The following is a 24,378-nucleotide window of genomic DNA, read 5'->3' as shown; positions in this document are numbered from 1 at the left end:
AAGTGTATTTTTTAAAACTTGTAAGATGAAAAGGGAATGGCCAGTTCTTCCAGTTCAGGGTTTGGTTTGGTTTTACATAGCTGTTTGTTTGTAGCTGCTGGTCAAGTTTTAGCTGGAAACCCAGAGAAGCTGCTGGACCCAAAAGAAACAGCTCCATGCTAATTCTCTCTCTGACATCTCTCCTGCAATAAGCTATGTTTGATTTTACCTTTTTGGCCAAGGGGGTGTTTATGGGAATGTTGCAGGTATTTGGAACAGTATCATTGTGGGCGGCACGGTGGCACAGTGGTTAGCACTGCTGCCTCACAGCGCCTGAGACCCGGGTTCAATTCCCGCCTCAGGCGACTGACTGTGTGGAGTTTGCACGTTCTCCCCGTGTCTGCGTGGGTTTCCTCCGGGTGCTCCGGTTTCCTCCCACAGTCCAAAGATGTGCAGGCCAGGTGAATTGGCCATGCTAAATTGCCCATAGTGTTAGGTAAGGGGTAAATGTAGATGTAGGGGTATGGGTGGGTTACGCTTCGGCGGGGCGGTGTGGACTTGTTGGGCCGAAGGGCCTGTTTCCACACTGTAAGTAATCTAATCATTAAGTTGATTGGGTTGTCAAATAGGTTAATTCAATCTAAATTTGGTTCTGTTTTGTTCATGTTTCATTCAGAAGTCTGTAAATAAATTCTATTTTGTTTAAAACTGAGTGGTTGGGCCAGCTATATCACTCCTGGAATATCCAATTTACACCTGCTTAAAACAACTGGAAAAGTTAGGGCCTGGGCTAGTTTCTTGAAATGTTTTGAGGGGGTCTGATCCATAACATGGTGCTTTGGTATGATGTCAGAGACAGAAGTATGATAGAAGGGATTCAAACAAGGAATGCCAAAATAAACTTGGGTTGCATTTGGGAGGCAACATGTTTGAGGTCTTTGGACAGGAAATGGAGGTTGGAAATGAGGTGAAAGGTTGGAAGGATAGAGAGGTAAAGAGTTGAATTTTGAGGTGAGAGGTGTTAATGGTGACTTGAAGGAGAGGAATGATACCTAAGCAGAGGGAAACTTTATCAGCTTATTCAAAAACTAGAAAGCTTTGGCAATCAATCGTTTAGTTGAGAGGTGGATCTCATACACAAGATGAGTTCAGAGATGGTACCATACAAAATGCCAGTAGAATAATTAGTAATCAAAATTTAAGTTATTCTACAATGGATGTGTTTGGCAACTGAATACCTTAACACAATACCAACATTAACATGCTGTTCACCAAAGTTTATATGGCATAGATCCAGTGAACACAAACAAAAACAAAATACTGGAAGTGCTGGCGATCAAAAATACAAACAGAAAATGCTTAAGAAATTCAGCAAGTCTGGTAGCATCTGTTGGCCGAGAAACCTTTTAAGTCCAATGACTCTTTTATTCGAACGATTGCCTTGACACTTGAAAGAAAAAGGTTTTTGTCAAGGTATTGAACGAGATAAGGCATGAAATGGAACTAGGATCCACAACAATTGTGAGATTGCATGAGTTGATGGAGACAGCGGTCACACATGGTGGTGCATGGCATTGAGTGTGGATCTCAGGATGTGGTGGGAGCTGACAGTCAGGGAGCATTTAGATCTTTGTGATACCTGTAATTCTGGGTCAATTCAAAACATTAAGGATGGCCTTCAATTGGAATCCATGTAAATCAGAGCTGGAAACAGTTCCTGAGGATGTGACAGAGAGCTTTAACATATTATGAAACACTAGGAGGGAAATAGGAAGAAATGAAGGTGAAGAAGTTTTTGGATATAAATGGAAATCCATTCAGAGAAGAGCAGAACTTCAAGTGGACACACTGCAAGTGACAGAAGGAGGCTATTCAGCTCATGCTGGCTGTTTCTTGGAAATAGAATCATAGAGATGTACAGTACAACTCATCCATGTGGACCAGATATCCTAACATGATCTAGTTCCATTTACCAGCACGTGGCCCATATCCCTCTAAGCCCTTCCCATTCATATACCCATCCAGGTGCCTTTTAAATGCCAGCCTCCACCATTTCGTCTGGCAGCTCATCCCATACACACACAACCTTCTGCATGAAAAACGTTGCCCCTTAGGTCTCTTTTATATCTTTCCCCTCTCACCCTAAACCTATGCCCTCTAGTTTTGGAATCCCCCACTCCGGGGAAAAGACTTTGTCTATTTATCCTATCCATGCCCCTCATAATTTTATAAACCTCTATAAAGGTCACCCCTCAGCCTCTGACGCTCCAGGGAAAACAGCCCCAGCATATTCTGCCTCTCCTTATAGCTCAAATCCTCCAACCCTGGCAACATCCTTGTCAATCTTTTCTGAACCCTTTCAAGTTTCACAACATCCTTCCGATAGGATGGAGTCCAGAGCTGCATGAAATATTCCAAAAGTGGCCTAACCAACGTCCTGGACGGCCACAACATGACCTCCCAGCTTCTTTACTCAGTACCCTCACCAGTAAAAGAAAGCATACCAAACACCTTCTTCACTATACCTATATATCTGCAAATCTACTTTCAAGGAGCTATGAACCTGCACTCCAAGGTCTCCTTTGCAAACATTTGTAAAAGACATCCACAAAGAGCAAAGGCCATTCATTCTGTTCAGCTTGATCCATCTGTAGTTCATGTACGGTCATTTTATCGTACTCACTGCTAACACCCAACATTAAGTTCCTCTCTAATTCACTGATAAAGTGTCATTGATTTTTTTTGAGAAGTCACATCCCACTTCTCAATAAATAACTTCCAGTTCCTCATTAACGTGTTAACTGAACTTGAATCACCACTTTCGTGTCTCTTTAAGGCCAACACTTCCTAAAGTTATATAAAAAATAAATATAAGAAAATATCTATATGTACTTCGTCTACTTTTGCACAAAAAAAATCAGTCGTAACCCAGAAGCCAACTTCAACGTTGCGAGGCGGGGTCTATTTCCTCATCACTTAAAATGTGAACGTTTTCCTGGGTGTGGTGTCAGATTCAGACATTCGAGTTCCGTTAGCAGGAAGTTGGGGATTGTGGCTCGATATTAAATACAAGTGCAGACAGTTAACGTGCGTTTTGAATAGTTTAAGGCTCATTTGCTTTGAAGAAGGCGTAATAGATCGGAATCGCAGGGAAGCGACCAGAAACTGATGGGCAGCAGAAGAGTCTGGTTTTAAAACAGAACGCTGCGGTTTGTTGAGAGAACAATTTAGTCGTTTGAGCGAAGTTTCAGTTGCAAGTGGAGGAAGTTTACAAGAAAGAAAGATGCCGAAAACGGTAAGTAGCTAAACAATATCAAATTGTTATTTGATTTACATGAATTCCTGTGCAATTGGATATTTTTCTTAAGGAAAAAAACTAGTCTTTTGAGCTTTTATTTCACGGGTTTTATTGCAAGTTTCGTCTGTCGTTTTCCCGTCCCCCTTTCCTCAGCTACTGTATTGAAGCTTCAGTTTCCGTTGTAGCTACCCCCTCTTGACCACGGAGATGGGCTTGAAAGTAGACTGAGTGCAAGCAGCACACCAGCTTGCCAGCTTCTGTTCTCCCTGCGATGTGCTTTGGAATCGGTAGTAGATACGGTGAATGGCTGGGCTCACTGCCAATCGCAGACTGCCTTTCAAATAGCGAACTGCTGTTACTTTGTAATGAGTTTTTCTAAACTCTGTCACAACTTGACAATTTGGAAACGAAACTGACTTTGGTAGCGCTTACTATTTTGCATCGGATCAAGCTCACTTACCCCCCCCGCCCCCCACTTACTTTACACGCTCTTGTCAAGGGCGACCAGTTTTGTTTGTAAATGTATTTGTAATTTTTAATTATTTTGATATTTGGACGTTGTCCAATTTCTAACGGAACTAAAATGACTCAAAGCTTCCTGCAATGCGTCATGTATGGGATTCTTTCCTAAAAGTAGTGTAGAGGGTAATGGAAGAAACCTTATTTGGCAGTTTAGCTGCTGTTGGCGCGTAAGGCTGCAGCTTGAGGACAATGGCCTGTTTTATCAGAGTTTAGCTCCACTTAATCATTCACCCATGCTTGCCTCCCCACCCTCGACAAGTTAGTTTAGTCAAGTCCCGCTTTAATGCAGCAAGGCAATCTCTCATGAGCCACCCACTCAGAATCCATTTTTGAATTGTGCTTTTTTTTTGTGAACCTTTTTTCAATTTCCTACTAAATAAGGTAAAGGACGTAAAAGTTAACACTAAGTAATGCAAGCAAATTATCAGGCGTCACTTTCAATTATAGGTGTAAATAGTCACCACGGCTTCAATTTTTTTCAATTAAAATTCTCGTGCATTTTCACTGGGTGGGGAATGGAACGCGAAGTTCGTATTTCAAAACTTAAATGTTTGTTATAATTTTTAAAAATAGTGGCAAGAAACAGTCGTTACATAGTTACGAATTCGCATGACTAATTTTTTCGTCTTCGTGCTTATAATCAAATACTTGAAAGCAATATGCTAGGAACCGTCCCTTCACCCCAACCTTGAAAGGTAATAAAGCTGCAGAACAATTGTATTTTAAAAACTGGCTGGTCTGAGGTTTGGGATTGTTATCCCTGACATCAGGGTTACATTCATAATCTCACATTATTTTCAAGTATCATTTTAATGTTGTTGAATTTCCTTTTTGACAGTGTGCTGTTGCTCACTGGGTGTAGTTTCATGGATAATGATGTCTAGGGCCTCGCCCAAGGGTCATTTCTTGTGTAGCCTTGATGTTGAGTGTCTGTAGGCATTGCCAATGGCTAAAATTAGCTAATGTAACACATGTAAGGATGGAACTGGCTCAGTACCAAACTAGGATAGTACATTTAGAGAATGAGTCTTCAGAGGAAGATACAAATTTGTTCTGTAATGTTGACTCATGAGTAGCCTGCACTGTTGTTTAGTTGAAACTCGGCAATTTTTAGCAATTGTTATTACACTTGAACACCAGTCCTGATTTTTGTTTCATATGAATGATCTTATACTTTTGATAACACAATGGGTGTCTCAATTTCTTTTTAATGCAAAATACACCCCTGCTCCTGGAAAAGGGCCACCTTTCTGGAAAATTCTTCTTTGCTTCAACAGTTGCTTTCTATTCTATCACAAATTACCTCCATGAACAAAAATAAAATATCCCTTTATCTGTTTGCAGCCTTTGGTTGACAGCAACCTTCCCCTCTAGTTGAGGTGAAACCAGGCCATAGTAATCAAATATCCTCTTTTAATGACTTTTCCTCCATACTTGCACCACGACTGCTGGTTCTCTACACTGCCCATCCCCCACCTTTTTTTGAGTTCTCTTCCATTTGCTGCCTGTGGTATAATGGGGGGACAAAACAGCTCTACAGCATCACTTTTTCTCTGGACTTCTCTAATGCTAAGCTTGGGCTGTTTGTCCAATATTGAGTACTGAATGAGAAAAGAGCCATTGTCTTAACAAAACTATTTAGCTACCAATTCCATTCTTCCTTTTTTAACTGTTGAAGGCGACCTTAATCGCGCGCACACACGACTCCACACCCTGCACCGTTGGTACTAGGTGGATGTTCCTAACGCCCTCCAATTAACCTCAAATGTTTTATTTTGTGCCATGTTAAACTGTTTGTTTGTTCTATCTCATGGAAGTTCCTGTTACTGACAGATGCGTGTTGTTTTTAATGTCATTAAAATTTTGATTATTTTCCAAGGCCACCCTCTGTCACTCGGCCATGCTGAATTGCCCCATAGTGGGATGTGCAGGTTAGGTGGATGTCAGGTAAATGTAGGGTTATGTGGATAGGGTGGCGAGCTGGATCTGGGTGGGATGGTCTTCAGAGGGTTGGTGCATACTCGGACATTTGGCCTCTATTTGCACTACAGGGATTTTGAAATAGGATAAAAATCACAGGCTGCTGTTTTGACTTAGTCTAGCCATTTGCCCTCTGGTATTTCTATACTGAATCATAACATTATTCAGCCAAGTTTGGACTCCTTTTGCTTTACATTACCAAGACCAATCTTAGACCCAATTTACTTCCAGTTACATGGAGATTTGTCAAGAGAGGCAAACTTAGAACTAGGAAAAAAAATTAGAATGCAGGCACGTTAGTGTTTTTAAGACAGAAGGACATGAATAGAAAAGGTTTTGAGGGGATATGGGCCAAAAGCAGGCACATAGCACTAGTTTAGTTTGGGATTGTTTGGCATGGACTGAAGGGTCTGTTTCTGCACTGCACAAATCCTATGAATATGACTAGATGACTTCTAAAAGCAAAGAGACTTCTGCATCTTTCAAGGTCACTAATGTAATCTTAACTCCATGATAGCATCCTCAGTCATGGAATGACTACATCATGGGGGATGAAGGGAGGGTGCATTTGGCCCTACACCCATGTCTCTGCTAGCTGGCTAATAACATGACTAACACTCTTCTCCCATCCTTTCCTTATTGTCCTGCAAATTTTCTCAAGATTATCCACTTCACTTTTGAGAACCTAGAACCATGAATAAAGTTAGTCTTGACCACTTTCAGTCATTGCCTTTAGAACAAAGAACAGTCAGTAAATAACTGGTTCCACCCATATTTCAAACCTATACATGGAAATTTCAGTGCCCTAAAAATTAACATTAAATTCCTTCTGAAAGGTAGTGCAAACTAGATTCCTTTTTAGACTCCATAGACAAAAGGATGGAATTTCCTGATTTCTCAACTGAAAAATAGATCAATTGAATGTTTGGTTCATTTGGTATTCTTAGAATACTAATGTAAATAGCTGCCATTTGCCATATCTTCAGAGGTACAATTTGAATTTCCTAAATACAAAACATGATGAAAAAGTGCAATACAAGTTCCTAATTTCTTCCTTTCCAATACTGAATCCTTGTACCTGAAAACAGGGTCTTTTTGAATGGTGAAGAGCTTAGTCTTTTCTCAATCGCTTTCATCATGTGGAATCTTTAAATCCCCAGCTCGTTTTTTTTTTAATTTGCTGAGAATTCCTATACCTGCATCCATCTTGTTCCACGTTGTTGTCATGTGAGTATTAATAAATCTAAACTTTAAAGAAAATGAAATGGGACTCTTAGTTGGACAGATCAAAACTAAACATTTAGTAAGGAAGTAGAGCAGCAAATACCCTGCAACTTAGCATTGGCATGTCAAAGCAGTTTGCTGATTTCCACCTGCCTTGCAAGCTTAACATTTTAGAAGTTGAAATGGCATTCATGTGTTCAGAGGATGGGCAAATATTACACTCATACACCTTTTTTTTTTCTCTCCCTTAAATCTCAAATCAAACCTTCTATTTATGTACACTACAGAATAGGATACAAGTCACAAAAGGAACTGGTATAGCAGAGGGAGAGTAAAATGCATCCACTACTTTTTTGAGAAAGTGAGGACTGGAGATCAGTGAAGGGTGTTGCTGGGAAAGTGCAGCAGGTCAAGCAGCATCCGAGGAGCAGGAGAATTGACATTTCGGGTCCTTCCTGATGAAGGGCTTGTGCCCAAAATGTCAATTCTCCTGCTGCTCAGATGCTGCCTAACCTGCTGTGCTTTCCAGCATCCATTACTTTGTCCAATTTAAGGTGCACTCTTGTATGTTTTTGTTAATTTTAAGGTAAAGTCATAAACACATCTGAAAATGTATTAATTCATTAAGTCAGTGTACTTTGAATATGTTTCAAGTTAACAGATTACAAGTTACTTAGATTTTCTTGGTAAAATGAACAGCAAGGCTTGAAGATGTATTTCAGAAAAGTCCTTCCATGGTGAATCAAAATAGTAGCAAAACCACAAATTTCAAAAGTCTCCCAGGCAAAATGGCTGTGTTTCAGAATTATTATAACTAGTCACAAACGCATTACACTATAGCTTTCTGCATCTGCTACACATGCCTCTAAGTTCTGGTTAATTTTACCCAATATCAAAACAACCAGTATGCCAACAAAAGTTGTCACTTGTCCTTGTAATCCCAACAAATCTGCAATAACTCAACTCAAATTAAAATACTGATTTTACTTGAGGCATGGATCCAGAATTGGCTGAGTTGTAAGAGAAAGCTGTGGTAGAAAGCAGAGGCTGGTGTATCACAAGGATCGGTGCTGGTCCTTTAGTGTGACTGACAGACTAATAGTGGGAAAATGATCTTGAGTTGCAGACAGGTTATGGATGAGTTGGGCAGGGGTTACAGTAGTTAACCTGGAAATTTTGAGGTGATCTACTTTGAATAGGCTTTTTGTTTTACTCTTTGATTGGATTAGATTCCCTACAGTGTGGAAACAGGCACTTTGGCCCAACAAGTCCACACCAACCCTCCAAAGAGTAACCCACCCAGACCCATTTCCCTCTGACTGACTAATGCACCTAACACTATGGGCAATTTAGTGTGGCCAATTCACCTGACCTGCAGAACTCCACACAGTCACCTGAGGCTGGAATTGAACCTGGGACCCTGGTGCTGTGAGGCAGCAGTGCTAACCACTGAGCCACCGTGCCACCCCTTGTTGCCATCTTGTTCCTTGTTTCAATTAATGGTAGGACACACTGTGCGCAGAGGAACACTGGGATCTTGGGATGCTTGATGCCTGAAGGTGGCAAGTCAGTTAATAGGCTAGTGAAGGTAGAATATGGAACACCTCTTTTAAGAGATTAAGGAAAGAGCAGGTAGGTTGTCTGAGATCAACAGAATTTTGGTTAGGCCACAGTTGGATTATCGTGTGTCGTTCTGCTCACCAAACTATGGAAAGATGTGATTGCACTGGAGAGGATATAGAGGAGTCCCCAGGTTGAAGCGCTTTGGCTTAAAGGCAATTGCATAATGTTGAATGAGCAAACCTGCTTTGTGCATGCAGGTATGGTGGCAGGAATGTTATAATTAGTCTCTGTACCCCTGGGGGTGGGTGTGTGTGGCTAAGTTGGTGAGAAGACTCACTCAACTGCTCTGGTATGAGGAGCAATTTTGAGGGAGGTGTGGAATTGAGACAGACATGAGAGAGATGAGGTGGGAGGATCTTCAGACAAGATGTTAGTCAAAACCTAAATGGTAACTTGGATGTTCAATAATAAAGTCATGGTTTGGGTGGGGGAGGGGAGTGGTGGAAGTGTGAATTGGTATACATCCTCTAAACACAGATCAGTAACAAACCAATAAAGTCACCAATTCCACTGACTGGGATGATGTAAACGTTTCAGGTCAAACACTGACAGGAGTGCTGCTGAACAAAATACTGAGCCCAAAAATCATAAGGGAATTAAGGCAGGTCTGAAAGTCAAATCATAATGAACATGGAGCAATTGGGAAGATTTTTTTTAAGTGGTTGGAGGGAAGGAAGAATTCAGAAGTGTGCTGGTGGCATGATGTTAATGTCATAGAACTAGTGATCCAGAGCCCTTGCCTAATTCTGAGGACATAATTTCAAAATCACACTGTGGCAGATGGTGAAGTGTGAACTTGATGACACTCCAGAAGAAAAAGTCTCTAGTCATAGTAACCATATAATCACTGAGTGCCATCAAAACTCATCTTGAGGAAAGTCTGGTAACAGCAGACTTTTGGTCTGTGACTGCAAGTCCAGCATAACATGGCTGACTCTTGAATGCCCTCAGGACAATGAGTGGCCTAGCAAGTGATGTTTACATCCCATGGGGGAATAAAAAACACTTTAGCCTGTGATCCTGATCTTTCAAAACAGCTTTTTATTAAAAAAAATACTTTTAAAGCTAGAAATGCAGCAAAGGATAAAATCCCTTCTGTAGTGGACAGTTGAGACAGTGAATGTTGCTTAAGGTAAAAGTCAAGTTGACATGTGGTGACACATGTTGAAAGTGCCTCTTAGAATGCAGCAAGGACAGATGTTTGAGGAGTTCTGAATATCTATAAGGTATCAATACTGAGTGGAATCAAAATGCCAAAGGGTAGAATTTTTGTATTTGGAAATACAGTTTGAAATATTTGAAATCCACATTGGGATAAGTTGACACTGAAGATGTTGCCAAGCAGCTAAGTAGATGTTGCTGTGGAAATTTTTGTAAAACAGCTAAAGCAAAAAGCAATGCAAAATAGAACATTTTCTTGACAGAAAACAACATCAAACAAGAGATTCTGTACCAGAATGTTACCAAAATCAACTGGCAGGCTGTCAAGATTAATTTGAAGTATCTTTCACAGGAAAGCACCATATTTTCTATTTTATACTCATTAAAAGCAGAAAACCAAAATTAGTGAAGAAAGCTAATGAGGACAGCATAAAGGCATTTTTGTTTCACACCTGTGAAAATAGTTTCCTGTCTGCAAGAAAAGATTTTTTTCTATTAAGCAGGCCTATAGAATAGGATGGCACAATGTATTATTGATCCACTACACTGAAATATAGTGATTAACTGAAACTTTGCAATCTGCAAAGTTCCAAGGAAACAAATCAAACTTTTGTTCTTTGACTTCTTACGTTATACTCTAAAGAAAACACCTATGTTTAAGGCTGTGCACCACCCATGCAAGCAATATCACTGTCCTCTATTACCAATTAGTCAATTCTATTTTTAGCGTTTTTGAAACCTAATTGGGTTCAGGATTTCTCTTTCCAACCTTTTTTTCTACAAAAACAGTCTCTTACTGAATTGTGAAATAATCTGGTTTGATACCCAGCTTTTGAGCAAGCTAATTTCAATCAGACGTAATATCAAACTGAGGCAGCACTTGGATTGTAACTCTTTCCTGGTAAGAAGGGAATGCCTGGTGACACCACAGGCCCAGTATTTTAATTTGCTTGTTTTTGACCACTTCCAGGGCAGGTAGATGTGAACCAGACTTTCTGGCCCAGAGGTAAGGAGTCCAACCATGTCACCACAATTACCTTCCCTATGCACCCTACAGGAGTTAAAAATTGAGGGCTTCAGCAGTCTAGGCTCAAAGATTCAGAGTGGCACCTTGTGATTCTGAGAAAACCAGATAAAGGAGTCAAACTTCCAGGAACAAAATGTGGAGAAAGAGAAAAATCTCTTTTAAAATGGATTATTCAGCTGTTCCAACCAAGTCATGGTTTGAAACACTGTTTTAAAAACTGGATTGCTACATCTGGGTGTGCCACAGACACAAACTTATCGTTTACGTGCTAAATATAGAACCCACTGAACAAGTTGTGGCAGGGGGTTGTTGCAGTAGTTGAAAAGAATAACTAAGTTTTGTGTTCCATATGTACAATTGAGACTGTACTGTTCTCTTAGAACAAAACATTTCAAACAATGATACTGCAAATATTAATGTTTCAACAATTTTCTATAATGAGGCTGGTTGAAAAGTGAAGGGAGTAAATGGATACATTTTCTGTTCCTTCATGACGACTGTTTGAACAAAACAATTGAGCAGCCAAGCACTATGAATATCTATCTTATTGCCTCTGACTTATTTAGGAGAATAGTCATCTCTGTAGGACACTAACTTGTGTTTTTATAGTGTGTTTGACTTTAAAAATGCTTCAAGGTACTTTGCAGCAGTGTTATGAAGCAAACCTTATACAGCCATCTAAGGCAATAATTGTACAAATGGTCAAAAACTTGAACAAAGATTTTATAAAGATGTTGATTAGAATTCACTGAAGAACCTTCAGTAGAAAGGCAAGGAATCTAAAAGGAGGGAATTCTGGAATGCATGGGGCCTAGTCAACTGAAGACATGACTCTACACTGGAGAGTCATGAACATCTGGGCTGCTGAAGTAGTCAAAATCACTTTTCATTTCTATTCATTCATATAACGTGGGCATTGCTGACTCAGCCAGCACTATTTCCCAGAGGGCAGTTAAGAGTGAACCACATTGCTATGCTATGGGTCTGGAGTCACATGTAGGCCAGGGCAGTAAGGATGGCAGCTTCCTTCCCTCTTTTCTTTTAAAAAGCAATATTGAGCTGATCATTTTTTAAAAAATCAACAGTTTCATGGCCACTAGACTCTTCCAGGTTGTTGTTGAATACAAATTCCACCATCTGCTGTGGTGGGGTTCAGAATATTACCTGGGTGTCAGGACTCAGTCTGTCTGGTGATAATACCACTAGGCCAACCTCTCCACAGATGAGTGAAGAAAACTAGAGTACAAATCTTGGGGATACCAAAGTGTCCAGCAGAAACCCATTCAGACACAGCATGCAAACTCCTCCTCCCACCCCCAGCAGTCCCCTAATACTGGAATTGAACCCAAGTTCCTGTCTCTAACCATCAAGCTGCCTTGTTTCTATTTGGTGTCCAAATGGACTTGCACCTTCTATCTGCTTCACTAGTCCGAACAGGACAACTATGTAGTGAGCAAATGTATTCAATCTGCAATGATTTCCTTTGGGGCTGGTGGTAGCTATAAAGTGTCATTGTATTAACTTGTCATTTTTAATTGACTGAAGATTTACTGTTGCTTTTTAGCATTGTGGTATGAATTTTCAGTTGTAGTGTTGTGGTTTGACCTGATGAGATTAAATTGAAGTTGCGTGGAATTCTTAATTAGGATTGAGATGTTAACGTGGGTGTTGTACTGACCCAAGAGCATATTCCCAAGATTGTGGCTAGAGTTAGTGAGAGAGCAGGCGAAGGACAGTGTGTTTTGTTTTTTAAAAAAGGTTTGTGACAGCTGCTTAGAGGGAACAATACAGGATATTTGTCACAATGAGTAAGTCTGAGTGTTGACTTGTGAATTTATCAATTGTTTGGCTATTTGTTAGGATTTGAAGATTCCTTTGCAGAAATAAGAAGCAACATATGAAGTATCTTTAAGATAAAATGTTAATCTTTGAACTGATGCTTGGTATAAACTTGCATATTAATGACCATGGATGCCATAATGTTTACAAGAATATTTTGTGATGCAAAGATGACATTAATGTTGCCTTTCGATGGCACATTTTTGGAAAAAATGTTTTCCCTCCCTCTAGAACATGCTATTGTGGAATGCAGCTGCAAATAACTTATGTATTTAAAAAGGTGGTGTATATAAAATGTGCAAGTTTCCCAAAATGGTCTGAGTTGGCAAGGTGTTCATTTTTAATCTGTATGCTGAAACAACTTTTTTATAGTAGCTTTAAGACTCTCTTAAAAGAAAGCACTTTTGTACATTACCCTTTTAAAATGCGAGTTATAACTTATCTTTTTTTTGGGGCATTGAAAATTTGGTTAACAATGTTTTCAATTCTACTTCCAATGCTGCAGAATTTGGGCCAGAGGACACTCCTGAGGTTAATAGGACTGTCCGCAACTTCCATATTTGTTTGAACCACAGCAAAATTACTGATCTAATTTCCTCTGCATCTCAGACTGTTGAGTCCCCAAACCTGCTATAAAACTTTGTTTGCTTCAGACCAAAGTATTCCTGCACTCTATGGATCCTGTATTCTGTCTTCCATCCACCAAATTCAATTTGACCAAATGGGTCACATGCACGCTGTAGGGAGTTGGTGATTCTATTAACTGTTTTATATAGGAGCTTTACAATCACTAGCTTCAGATAAAGTGGGGCATGTAGTAAGTACATCAATATTTAATTCATGAAATGGGTTGAGTTGATGTGGTTGAATTTCAAACATGAATCTCTAGAGACCTTTTAAAGGCAAAACTTTAGGAAGTGTGAACCTTCAAACCACAGATGGCTGTATGATCCATGTTTTGGTAATCAACAGAAAAAACACTGGTCTTGTAATTTTAGCTGCAACAAAGGGGTAAAGGGTATTGTTACATCTTAATTGCTCACTAAAATAAGTGATCTGCCCTTTACACTAAAATGAAAATACTGTATTTTGCATCCAATTTTTGACATCCTGTTTTCTCCCATTTTATATCTTGAGTTACCACAGCAGTAAGTAGACTATTTTACATCCAGCCTAAAGCAGTTGGGGGAATGAGGAGGATCCATTTGTTAGCTGCTACCAGTGAATAAGGAGGATGGAGTGTCTGAAGAAAAGCCTTTTTGTTTGGTATTGTATCTGCTTTAGGAAAGTGCACATCCTTTCTTTGCATTTACCCTATTTTTTTCCCCCTGTTGGGTAAAGGAAAAATAATTGATCTGTCATTAAAAAATCAAATTTTACTCATTATGAGCACACACTCCATCCTTGCTTTGTTCCTTTTTGCTGTCCTGCTCTAACCATGCTTGGTAACCTTAAAAAATTCTCATGGTTTTTTTAGTTGTGGCCTGTATTGTGTGGACATCCTGAACACTCACTACTTCCTGTCTAGCTCACAGTACAACTGGATGACTCAGCATGAGCAAATGCAGCATTTGCAATTGAGATTAGATGTATGTGGTGGGTCCTAAGTACTTCAAACACAAATGTTTGTTTTACAGCCGGAGTGGCTAAGCAGCAAACTTGCAAAATGTAGTAATTCTGATTTTTGTTATTTAAACTGGGGTGGGGGAAACCAGCCAGTATGATATTTTAAATAGTTTATTGGTCTGGTAGAAACAACATCTTGCATACAAAAATTTGCTTGAATTTCAGTGACTTGTGGGTAAAGTAAATTTCAATTCCAATTCAAAATATGTGGAACGTGAAGCTGTATTTGGTTGTACTAATGATGCAACAATATTGTGGCTTTCCTTTTTTCCTGTCCAGCTGAATGAAGTGCTTCTCCATTTCCAGATAGGGACTATGTAGGAGTACTTGGTGCTATTGCATAATCTAAGTAATGATTGCTACAAATCTTCCACAGGTGTAACATTGAGGATGAATTGGCATTATTGCACAAGTATGTGCAAACATTCAAAACTTTGCTCATCATTAAAATCGAGCTCTGGGAACCACGCTGAAGAGTAGATTACAAAGTAAATTATAGTATATTTGACTTTTTTAAAGCCTGTGAATTAGAGATGATCAATTTTGTTCTCCATGTAACTTGATACTTTTTGTTTGGAAAAGTGACCGTACTGTTTGCCTCAGCTTGAATGAGATTATATTACTGTCTGTCTTACCACTGTGTATGCCACAACCACCTGATGAAGGAGCAGCACTCTGAAAGCTAGTGCCTCCAATTAAACCTGTTGGACTATAACCTGGTGTTGTGATTTTTAAATTTTTGTACACCCCAGTCCAACATTGGCATCTCAATCATATTTAATTAACCAGGCCAGATAGTATGTAATCACAAGATTGCCCAGTTGCTCAAGATATGTTCCTGTGTGTACATGTTTGAGTATGTTTTATCTTCCAAGTGACCATTCTTAAGTGTTGTGTATCAGCAACTCTAACTGCAAGTGAATTACAGCTGGCCCCAATCCTGTTATGGTCAATATAACCATAGTCTCAGCAGAGTGAGTATACTTAGGAAACATACAAGATGTAACAAATCAGTAACTTGTACAGAGATCGTGGAGCACATTCCAGCTCCCTGCACAATAATCCAATTAGTTTGATTTCTCTGCTGTATTCTCATAAGCCAATTAATTTATTTCCCTTTTTTAATGTCCATCCAGTTGCCTTCAAAAAAATGTCTCTCTGCAACCACTAACTTTTTGTAGGGTAATGACATGGTGCCTAACTTTTTTTTTGTTAAAAATCATCTTGTTCCAAATACTAAATCTGATTTTTAGGAACAGAACTTGCTGGAGAAACTTAGAAGGCCTGGCAGATCTGAGTAGGAAAGCAGAATTCACAGTTTGAAGTCCAGTAACTCTATTTACCTGAATCTGATTCTCCTCCCCCCCCCCCCCCCCCCCCCAAAGCAATCAGTTTTGCTTTGTCCATTTTATCTTTTATGCATCTATCAAATTATCCACATCCAAGGAGAGCACCCTCAGTTTCTCCAAGTAACCTTCCTTTTGAGGTTTAGATCCCTTATCCTTGGAGCTATTGATTTTCTATCTTGTCCATACTCCAGAACCTTTTTTACAATCTTCCCAACAACGTATTGACAATAACTGAACAAGATGCTCTGGTTGGGCTTTAAAGATTCAGCATAACTTGCCTGTTTTTGAAGTGAATAGCTGGATTTTTTTATGTAAAGTCTAAGATGTGAAGTTTGCAAATGACAAACTGGTTAGAAGGCAAGTAATGAGAATGATAGGTTTTTGCACACTTGGTAAACCAGGTTGTAGAAATTATATACACTATCAGATGGAATACATGAGGGGGCTGGGAATGAGGTTATGCTCCTTGGCAGGAAGGATACAGCTAAATCTATTGTAAATAAAGGTTGTAGTACACTGGGTTGGTTTTTGGTGCATGAACAGCAAAACTGGCATCAGAATTCAGTGGGTAATCAGGAAGGTGATAGTTTCCTTTTGACCTCTATTGAAATAGAATCAGAGTATGGAAGTAGGATGGTCTTGCTAAGGCTGTGCAAGATACTAATTGAATCATGCCTGGAATACTGTGAACTGTTTTTATTCCCCTTTATCAAAAGAAAGATATTGGCATTGAAGCAGTTCAAAAAGTTTATTTCTGGATATGGAGGGATTTTGTTATGGAAAGGGTTCTATTCATTAGAAATAATGGTTATTTTTGTGACAATTGTCCACTTTTTTTGGGTTGGATCCCTAACTGCCATCAAGAAATATCCATTTATTGGATTTTGAGTGATGAACAGTGTGCTCCTGGTATCCATAGGAGAAAACTGATCTACTTTTAACTAAATTGTAAAATTATGACTTGTTTCAATGGTGACTGTATGTTTGGTAAAAGCAAATCCAATGGTTACAATGGATGATGTCTTGTAACCAAGAGTTGACACTGCCCTGGGCTCATAATCACTAGTTTATAGATTTGATCATTTGCCAAGATATTTGCATTGATTGATTGCTGACTAGCAAGTTAATAACTAGTGCAGATTTTTAACCAGTGTTCATTGTTAACTTGGGATGAGTGACAGGTCTTTCCATTTAATTTAAAACTAAAGATTCTCTCCTTTCAGACGCCCATCGAAATTGCTGGACTTCAATACTGCATGACATAATTTTACATTCAGTCACCAAATTAAATATTTGCCCAGACTGTAGAGGAGTTACAAGAAACATTAGAGTTGAGAAGAATTAGAGGCAAATTAGATGAAACAGATTCTTGGGGGCTTGCTAGGATAGATGGAGGTGGTTTCTGCTTCAGTTTGGGAACTGAAGGCATATTCATCGGGGCAAAACTAAGGAGGAATTTATTTTAGAGGGTATTGAATCCATGCAATTCCTTACTGTCGGGCTTTCAAGACTCTGCCATTGAATATATTCGGGGCCGAGGGAGATTTTTCTTCCTTCAGTAAAGGAATGGAGGGTTGTGGAATAAATGAGCATTCATGGATCAGCCATGATCTTATTGAGTGGCACAGTATATGCAATGTTGCATGGCCTACATAGGGTCAAAGATGTACAGCATGGAAACAGACCCTTTGGTCCAACTCCTACATGCTGACTGGATATCCCAATCCAATCTAGTCCCACCTGCCCCATATCCCTCCAAACCTTTCCTATTCATATACTCATTCAGATGCCTTTTAAATGTTGCAATTGTACTAGCCACCACCATTTCCTCTAGCAGCTCACTGCATGCATACATGCACCACCCTCTGCATGAAAATATTGCCCCTTGTGTCCTTCTTTAAAGTCTTCCCACTCATTGTAAACTATGCCCTCTAGTTCTGGTCTGGACTGTCCACCCGAGGGAAAAGATCTCTTCTATTTACCCTATCCATGCCCCTCATGACTTTATAAACCTCTGTAAGGTCACCCCTCTTTCTGATGCTTCAGGGTAAACAGCCCCAACCTATTCAACCCCTCCCTACAGCTCAAATCCTCCAACTCTGGCAATATCCTTAAATCTCTTCTGAACCTTTTCAAGTTCTTATGCTTTAGTCCTTGTGAGCCACCCGATTCCTCTGTCCCTGTATATAGCTGTATTTGAAACTGTGCCACTTGGTCTAAGTTGCCACTCCCTATCACTTTGACTAAAATGTGTCACTTCACACTTTGCTACTAAAATTCCATTTGCACATTGTTAGTACATTTGTACAATTGCAGTCAACTGCTATCGTCCTTGCTGTTGCTAGATTTAGAGTGGCATCAACAAATTTTGAAATTTTACATTCTATTCCAAAATATGGAATTATTTCATAAATGGGAGAGGGAAAATGTCTTAATTCTGGCTTTTTGGTGAAATACCTCTGTACTTCCTCCAGTTTGAAAACAGCCATTTTACTGCTAGCAGTTTTGTGACCTTGAGCCAATTTTCTATCCAAGCTGAAGGTGTTCCTTACAATTCAATAAATCTCCATTTAGTTTGCTAACCATTTTTTTCGTGGTATTTTGCAAAACACTTTTTAAATCTTGGGCTTTAGTGATATTTATACCCAGTGTTGCTTGTCCATAATTCCTCTTGAAGGAGAATGTATTGCTCTGCTTCAGCATAGGTATAGTTAAACTTTAGTGCTGGTAGAAAGGAAGTTCTAGAGTTGACGTGATTGTCATTCCAAGTCAAGGTAGCTTGGCGAGGAAATGGTACATGGTGATCCCATGTCTTCCGTCTACTGCATGGATGGTAAACAGAAGACACTTGGGTTTGGAAGGGAATGTTGAATGAGCCTTTTGGTGAGTTAGTACAGTGCATTTTGTATATGGTAGACAGTGCTTTCATTGTGATGTTGGCTGAATTGATGGATGCTTTGTCATGGTGTTGAACTCCTTGTGCATTGTTGAAAAGCATTCTTCCAGGCATGTGGAGAGTATTGTCAGCTGTCTAATTGTGTGTATGTGGTGAATGAATTACCATAGAATTGCTAACCTCATGACTTGTTCATGCCACTGTAATGTTGCAAAGTGGATCCACTTCAGTGTCTGGTAATAACCCAAAGGATGGTTTGAGGGATTTGGTTATGCATGTGTCATTTGAATATTGAGTTGTGATGTCAGGCAAAGAAAGTGGCGAATATAACTATCGCCCCAAACTAAATGTTATCTGATCTTGAGTAATTTTGAGGTCTTGAAGCAGTTGACAATGGTTGAACCTAGGGCTCTACCTGAGCAACTCCTGATGTCAACCTCTGTACAGCACATGATTTAGATTTTTAGAAACTCCAAGTTCCTTTCTTATATATGACATCACCAAAGTGATTTCCAATTCTAACTCTTACTTTGCTAGAGTTCCTTGCCACACTGTTAAATGTTGCTTTTTTGAAGTGGAATTGCTCTTGGTTCACCACCTCTCCACTTGGATAATGTGTTACATTGTCTTCATGACCTTTCTTTGCTTTTGTAGCAAATACAATTGGATTTGTCTAGTGTGATTTGCCAAAAGATCTGTTTCACAACTCCAGTTCCTGTTGCTACCACCACGCCACCTCCCTTCCCCCACCCCACCCACAACTTTTTTGTTTCTCAAACTTTTTGCCAATAGCAAGTAATTAGTTGCTTTTAAAAACTGTTGTACAATGTCCTTGTACCCTTTTCTTGAATGCAGGTGATCATGTTTGCCACAGCCAGTCTCGCAAAAAGTGATGCAAAAGATGGGTCTGGCATCAGTGCCTATGGAACACTCCAAGGACTATTCCATATCACCTGTCTTTGGAAAAATTTGCAAAGAAGAAACACCTTTTTGACTAACAGTCCATCAGGAAATGGTCACACATAGCATCTTCAACACCTGCAGGAAAAGAAGGTTAATCCTATTGCATAGTTCATTGAGAAACTGCATCAAAGATGTCATTGTCCAAAACTTGCAACTAGCATCCAGACAGCTTGGCTAGGAGCAAGAAGGCTACGGTCAGTCAGGCTCTTCATGCGTGCCTGGTCTCAGTGCACCCCTACATGTTGCCTTTGAAGCAGCTGTGATGAAAAACTGTCACAATCTCCTTTCTAGAATTTGCTTTTTGTAAAGGTCTGGAGGGAGATGCAATAGTTTGTCAAGACTTTTGTCCCAAGCAGCTCCATGACTCAGCACTCTATGCTGTGTGTGCACATTCTGGGGGACAGCCCATAAAGACAAAGCTTGACTGCAACTGAAGGGCCATCACTCTTTTTGGTCTATCCAAACTTGCTGGTTTGCAAGTGTAAAGAGTTGATCCTGACGGTTGCAGACTGGTGCATTCTAAGGTGCAGGACTACATGCTGAGGGAAGTACTACAAGGCATCTGAAAATGTGTGCATCAGGTATGAGCAGGTAGGGAAAGAGGTAAGATTCAGCTGAACGTGACTCACATCAGATAAAAACAACAATGGGGTGCTGGAGGCAAGGGTAATGGGTTAACAAGGTGGGAAAACATTGGTTATATAGAGACATTTGATAATATTGGAAACTTTCAGTATGCAAGGTGACAACTTTCTCAGAGGGTGGTACAGGTATGGAATGAGCTGCCAGAGGAAGGCTGGTACAATTGCAACACTTGAAGATCCAAATGGATCTTCATGTGAATAGGAAGGATTTAGATGGGTATGGGCTGGGTGCTGGCAGGTGGGATTAGATTGGGTTGGGATATCTGGTTGGCATGGACGGGTTGGACCAAAGGGTCTGGTTCCATTCTGGACATCTGACTGTGAAGTCAGTTAACAAGGTTAAGAACATTGTATAACAGCAGATGGCTTAAGCTTTTTACTGTTGATACTCGCTGATTGGGTGGCCATTACAATCAATATGTATGTTGCCTTATCTGGATGCTCCTCCCTGTAAAATGACTACAAAGTTCATTGTCTTCTCTGGAAGAGCAGTTTCTCAGTGAAGTCATGTCTCTGTGCACATAAGTGATTTATTCTCTCTAGTGCCTTCCATTAAGATGGTCGGAGCATTTTGCTTTAACTGAGGTGGGTGAGGGAGGAAGCAGGACAACATCTAGGGTCTCTGCCAAAGTATGATGAGGTCTGGTCAGTTGTCAGACCCTTCAGTGTCTCTAAATGAAAATGAGTAGTTTCGTCATAAGTAAAAATGTTTTGTTCTTTCCTCTACTTTTTGTGGAGAAGCTGAGCAAGTGTCAGTTATAATGTCTTTACAAAATCAGAAGTTTGTAGAAAGTCTCAGCATGTCTGGCAATATCTGAGGAGGAATCTCAACTTATCAGGTCTGGTGACCCTTCTTCCAAGGAAGGAAGATGTTGCTAGACCTGCTGAGCTTTTCCAGCAACTTTGATTTACAGCATCTGCAGTTCAGTTCTTTTTGGTCTTTAATTACATTTTTGTCTTGTTTTTTCTTTTCTCTCTGCAAAGATGGTGCAGAACTGATTTTGGAGCATTTTGTGAATGAAGTATGTTTGAAATTTTAAATCTAATGAAGATACTATATCCACCCCCATTTATTTTGGTAACCTAACATACAAGCTGTCCAGACCAGGCTGCTTATCCATTCAAACACTCAACTTATCTGTTTTATTGTAGTTGGACTTTTCTCTCCACCCCTCTAGTCTGGTAGCTCTGAAGCCAAGTTAGTCACTTACCTCAATTGGAAACTAACTGGTTAAAAGTAAATGAATTTTTTTTTTTAAAACTTGGATGTCACTAATGTACTGAACTGATTTTTCATTAGTAAAGCCTTCAAATATTAATACTCAAAATTTAGAAAGTCAGTAAGTGAGAAGACTACTTGCCCAATTGGGCAGTAGTTAGCCACAGAGGAAGATCATTGAAGCAGACACCATGAATCTGTTCAGATCACATTCAATTTCTTCAACACAAGTATTGTTGAAGAAAAAATTGTACTATGGAAAGTTAATGTGGCTGTTGGTTTTGAAGGGTGGTGTTCCTTCATTTTCAAGTTGTTACCAGCATCTCCCCTCTACTTTGGAGTAATAGACTGGGGTTGATGATAGCTAAAACTAAGCTCAATTCCAAAAGTGCAGTTTGAGAACAAAACCCTGCAGCAACCCATTCCTGATCCCCATAACACTTCTTGTGATACTTTTTTGATTTTCTTTGACGTTCCCTTGACTGAACTCCAACTAATAAACTCCCATCCTTCAGGTGCCTATTTGTGGTTCACTTCTTGGTCCTTTAAAGATAATCTGTGCATTTTAAATTTACACAGCAGTAAGACACCTGAGGGCAAACCTAATTTTTTTTCTCAATTGGCAATGGTTAATTTTCAAGTTGTATGTCATGTACTGTCCTCCAATATTTTGCCAGTCAAATAACAGCATCTTTTTGTAGATCAAGATCACCCCAAACTCTATTGTTTTGTCTTCATGTGACTTTCATTCCTAAGTGTGTTTTTCCCCTTCCAACAACTTTTTTTTGCTTTTCATCTTCTATAGGACAATTGCCACATCATCCTATTTGACCCTGGGATGAGCTTCAACTCAGTCCTCGCCATAATCCACAATTTAATTCAATCTCTCTTGTATTGCTGTCCTATTCCCTGTCTCAGCTCATTGTTTCTGAAATCCTGATTCAAACCCTGGTTGTGTCTCGACTGAACTTCTCCCAGTTATCTCTGGTCTCCAATCTGATACAGTCTGTAAACTGAGCTTGTCCAAAACACTGTCTTACATAGTCATACTCCAGGATCATGTCTTGCTGTGCTACTACACTTGCTCATGATCTAAGGATACCAATTTTTGTTTTAATTTAAATAGTCTGCTTTCTTGCTTTCATTTATCTCCCATTGACCATTGTTGTCTTCAGTGACCTGCTGCAAACTTACCAATTCAAGTCTGGCTGTGTATCCCTGATTTAAATCAAGTCACTGACCAATTGCCTAGGTACTAATATTGAGTATTCTTTCTCTAACCTCCGAATTTGTCTGTCTTTTTTAATGAAAAGAACACACCTAAAACTTTGTTTTTTAGCCAGACTCTAATATCTGTGTTTTTAACATTCAAGGTAAACTCACAAAAGCATGAGTTAATACATTGAAACAACTTGTATTTGTATGATATATGGTTCTGGATTAGTGGTGCTGGGAAAGCACAGCAGTTCAGGTAATATCAGAGGAGCAGTAAAATTGACATTTTCAGGCAGAAGCCCTTGAATTGATATATTCAACTGAGTGGGTTAATTGACATTGGTTGTAATTTGTATATCTTTGTGGGGTGGAGAAAAGATCTTTTAACCTTGCAGAGCTCACTGACTAGCTTTTATATTTTAACATATCATTTGAAGGGCTTGTAATCAATTGGCATCCTAGTCAGTTGAAGAGGAAAAGTAAGACTTGGAAGTCATTGATGTTAAGTTCATAAATTACAATTTATACCCTTAAAAAAAAAAATGGTTATCAAACTTGGGCTCTTTGTTTTTGGGAGTCTCTCTGCCTTCATTTTGAAGTGTTGGTTGCTGGGGAGGTGACTGCCTGCTGGTGGTACAGGTTAACATCCTTTAAAGTTTAATGTTTTAAAAATAAAATGTGGAGTAAAGAGTCCTATAATCCTGAAATCATTGTCCGATTAAACCCACCTTGTTTACTAATGCCCTTATCTGGTCTGGCCTATGTGACTCCGGAGCCACAGCAATGTGGTTCCCTTAACTGCCCTCTGGGCAATTGGGGATTAGCATCAACTGCTGGCCTTGCCAGTGACACCCACATTCCCTGAATGAATAATAAAAGGAAAATCTCTGATCAGAATATCTGGGTCTGTAATTCACACAGTGGACATCAAAGCATAAATATAAGATGTCGCTATATTTAACTGAGTGAAATACACAAACTGTCACTGAACCAATTAGTCTTGGTTTTAAAGCACCAGAACCTGAGTGTTTCATAAGTGCACTTTAAAATTGGCTAGAAAAGAATACCATGCATCAGTTATTGCAGTAATGCAATAACATAATCTGAAGTTACATGGCTTTTAAATATTGCAAATCGAATTTTATTCAACTTTTTTTTTCTAGCAGGTAATTACTTTCCTTGGAAAGGGAAGGAACAAGTGCACAAACCATTTTGACATGCCACTAAATTTGAACTTTGAACCCTTGCTACCAAGGTCCATACCTCTCAGATGAGCTATAAAACCTGTATAGGTTGTTTCTCCTGTAATGCTCACTATGGCACGAATACTTGCATTGGATAATGCCATCCATGATTGTTCTAATGTACTAAGCTAGTCTATAGATCAATAGAATACAATACTTCATTGAAAGCAGGAAACAAAATTCAATTTAACCACTACAGCTATCCATCTATATTTTCGAAATCACAAATCTTCTCATAAGAGATTCAATTGTTAGAGCTGCATATGTTGTAACTAGTCTGCCATCTGGCAGAGGCAGCTGTTCTGCCATCCACTAGAGAATGTTTTATTTTCATTTGGACATTGGTTTTCTTATTTCTGACAGAGGTCCTTTTTTTCTAGAATTTTAAGTGGTCAATTTTTTTTTTTTTGGTAATTATCAGCCTCTTTTACCTGGTTCTGAAATTTTTGTTTCAGCTCTCGTCAACCTGGCATGTATTTTCTTGTTTCTATGTGAGAGCCAGAAGTTTAGATCTCTTGTAAGTAACAACAAAAGTGGATTTATGGAGCATTTCATGCACCAACAGTTCA

At 39.4% G+C, this 24,378-nt stretch overlaps 1 protein-coding gene across 1 annotated transcript in view; it reads left to right on the top strand.

The window, feature by feature from the left end:
• Positions 1-2,982: 2,982 nt before the first annotated feature.
• Positions 2,983-24,378, top strand: part of msna (moesin a) — an 85,397-nt gene continuing 64,001 nt past the window's right edge. The window contains exon 1 of the mRNA XM_072595264.1: positions 2,983-3,274. Within this exon, the coding sequence (XP_072451365.1) occupies positions 3,263-3,274 (12 nt within the window). The 5' untranslated portion in view covers positions 2,983-3,262. The remainder of the gene's footprint in view (positions 3,275-24,378) is intronic.

This window comes from Chiloscyllium punctatum, chromosome 25 (genome assembly GCF_047496795.1).
Source record: "Chiloscyllium punctatum isolate Juve2018m chromosome 25, sChiPun1.3, whole genome shotgun sequence".
NCBI lineage: Eukaryota > Metazoa > Chordata > Chondrichthyes > Orectolobiformes > Hemiscylliidae > Chiloscyllium > Chiloscyllium punctatum.
Note: the sequence above shows the minus strand (reverse complement) of the source record. Positions and strands in the feature narration are given on the sequence as shown.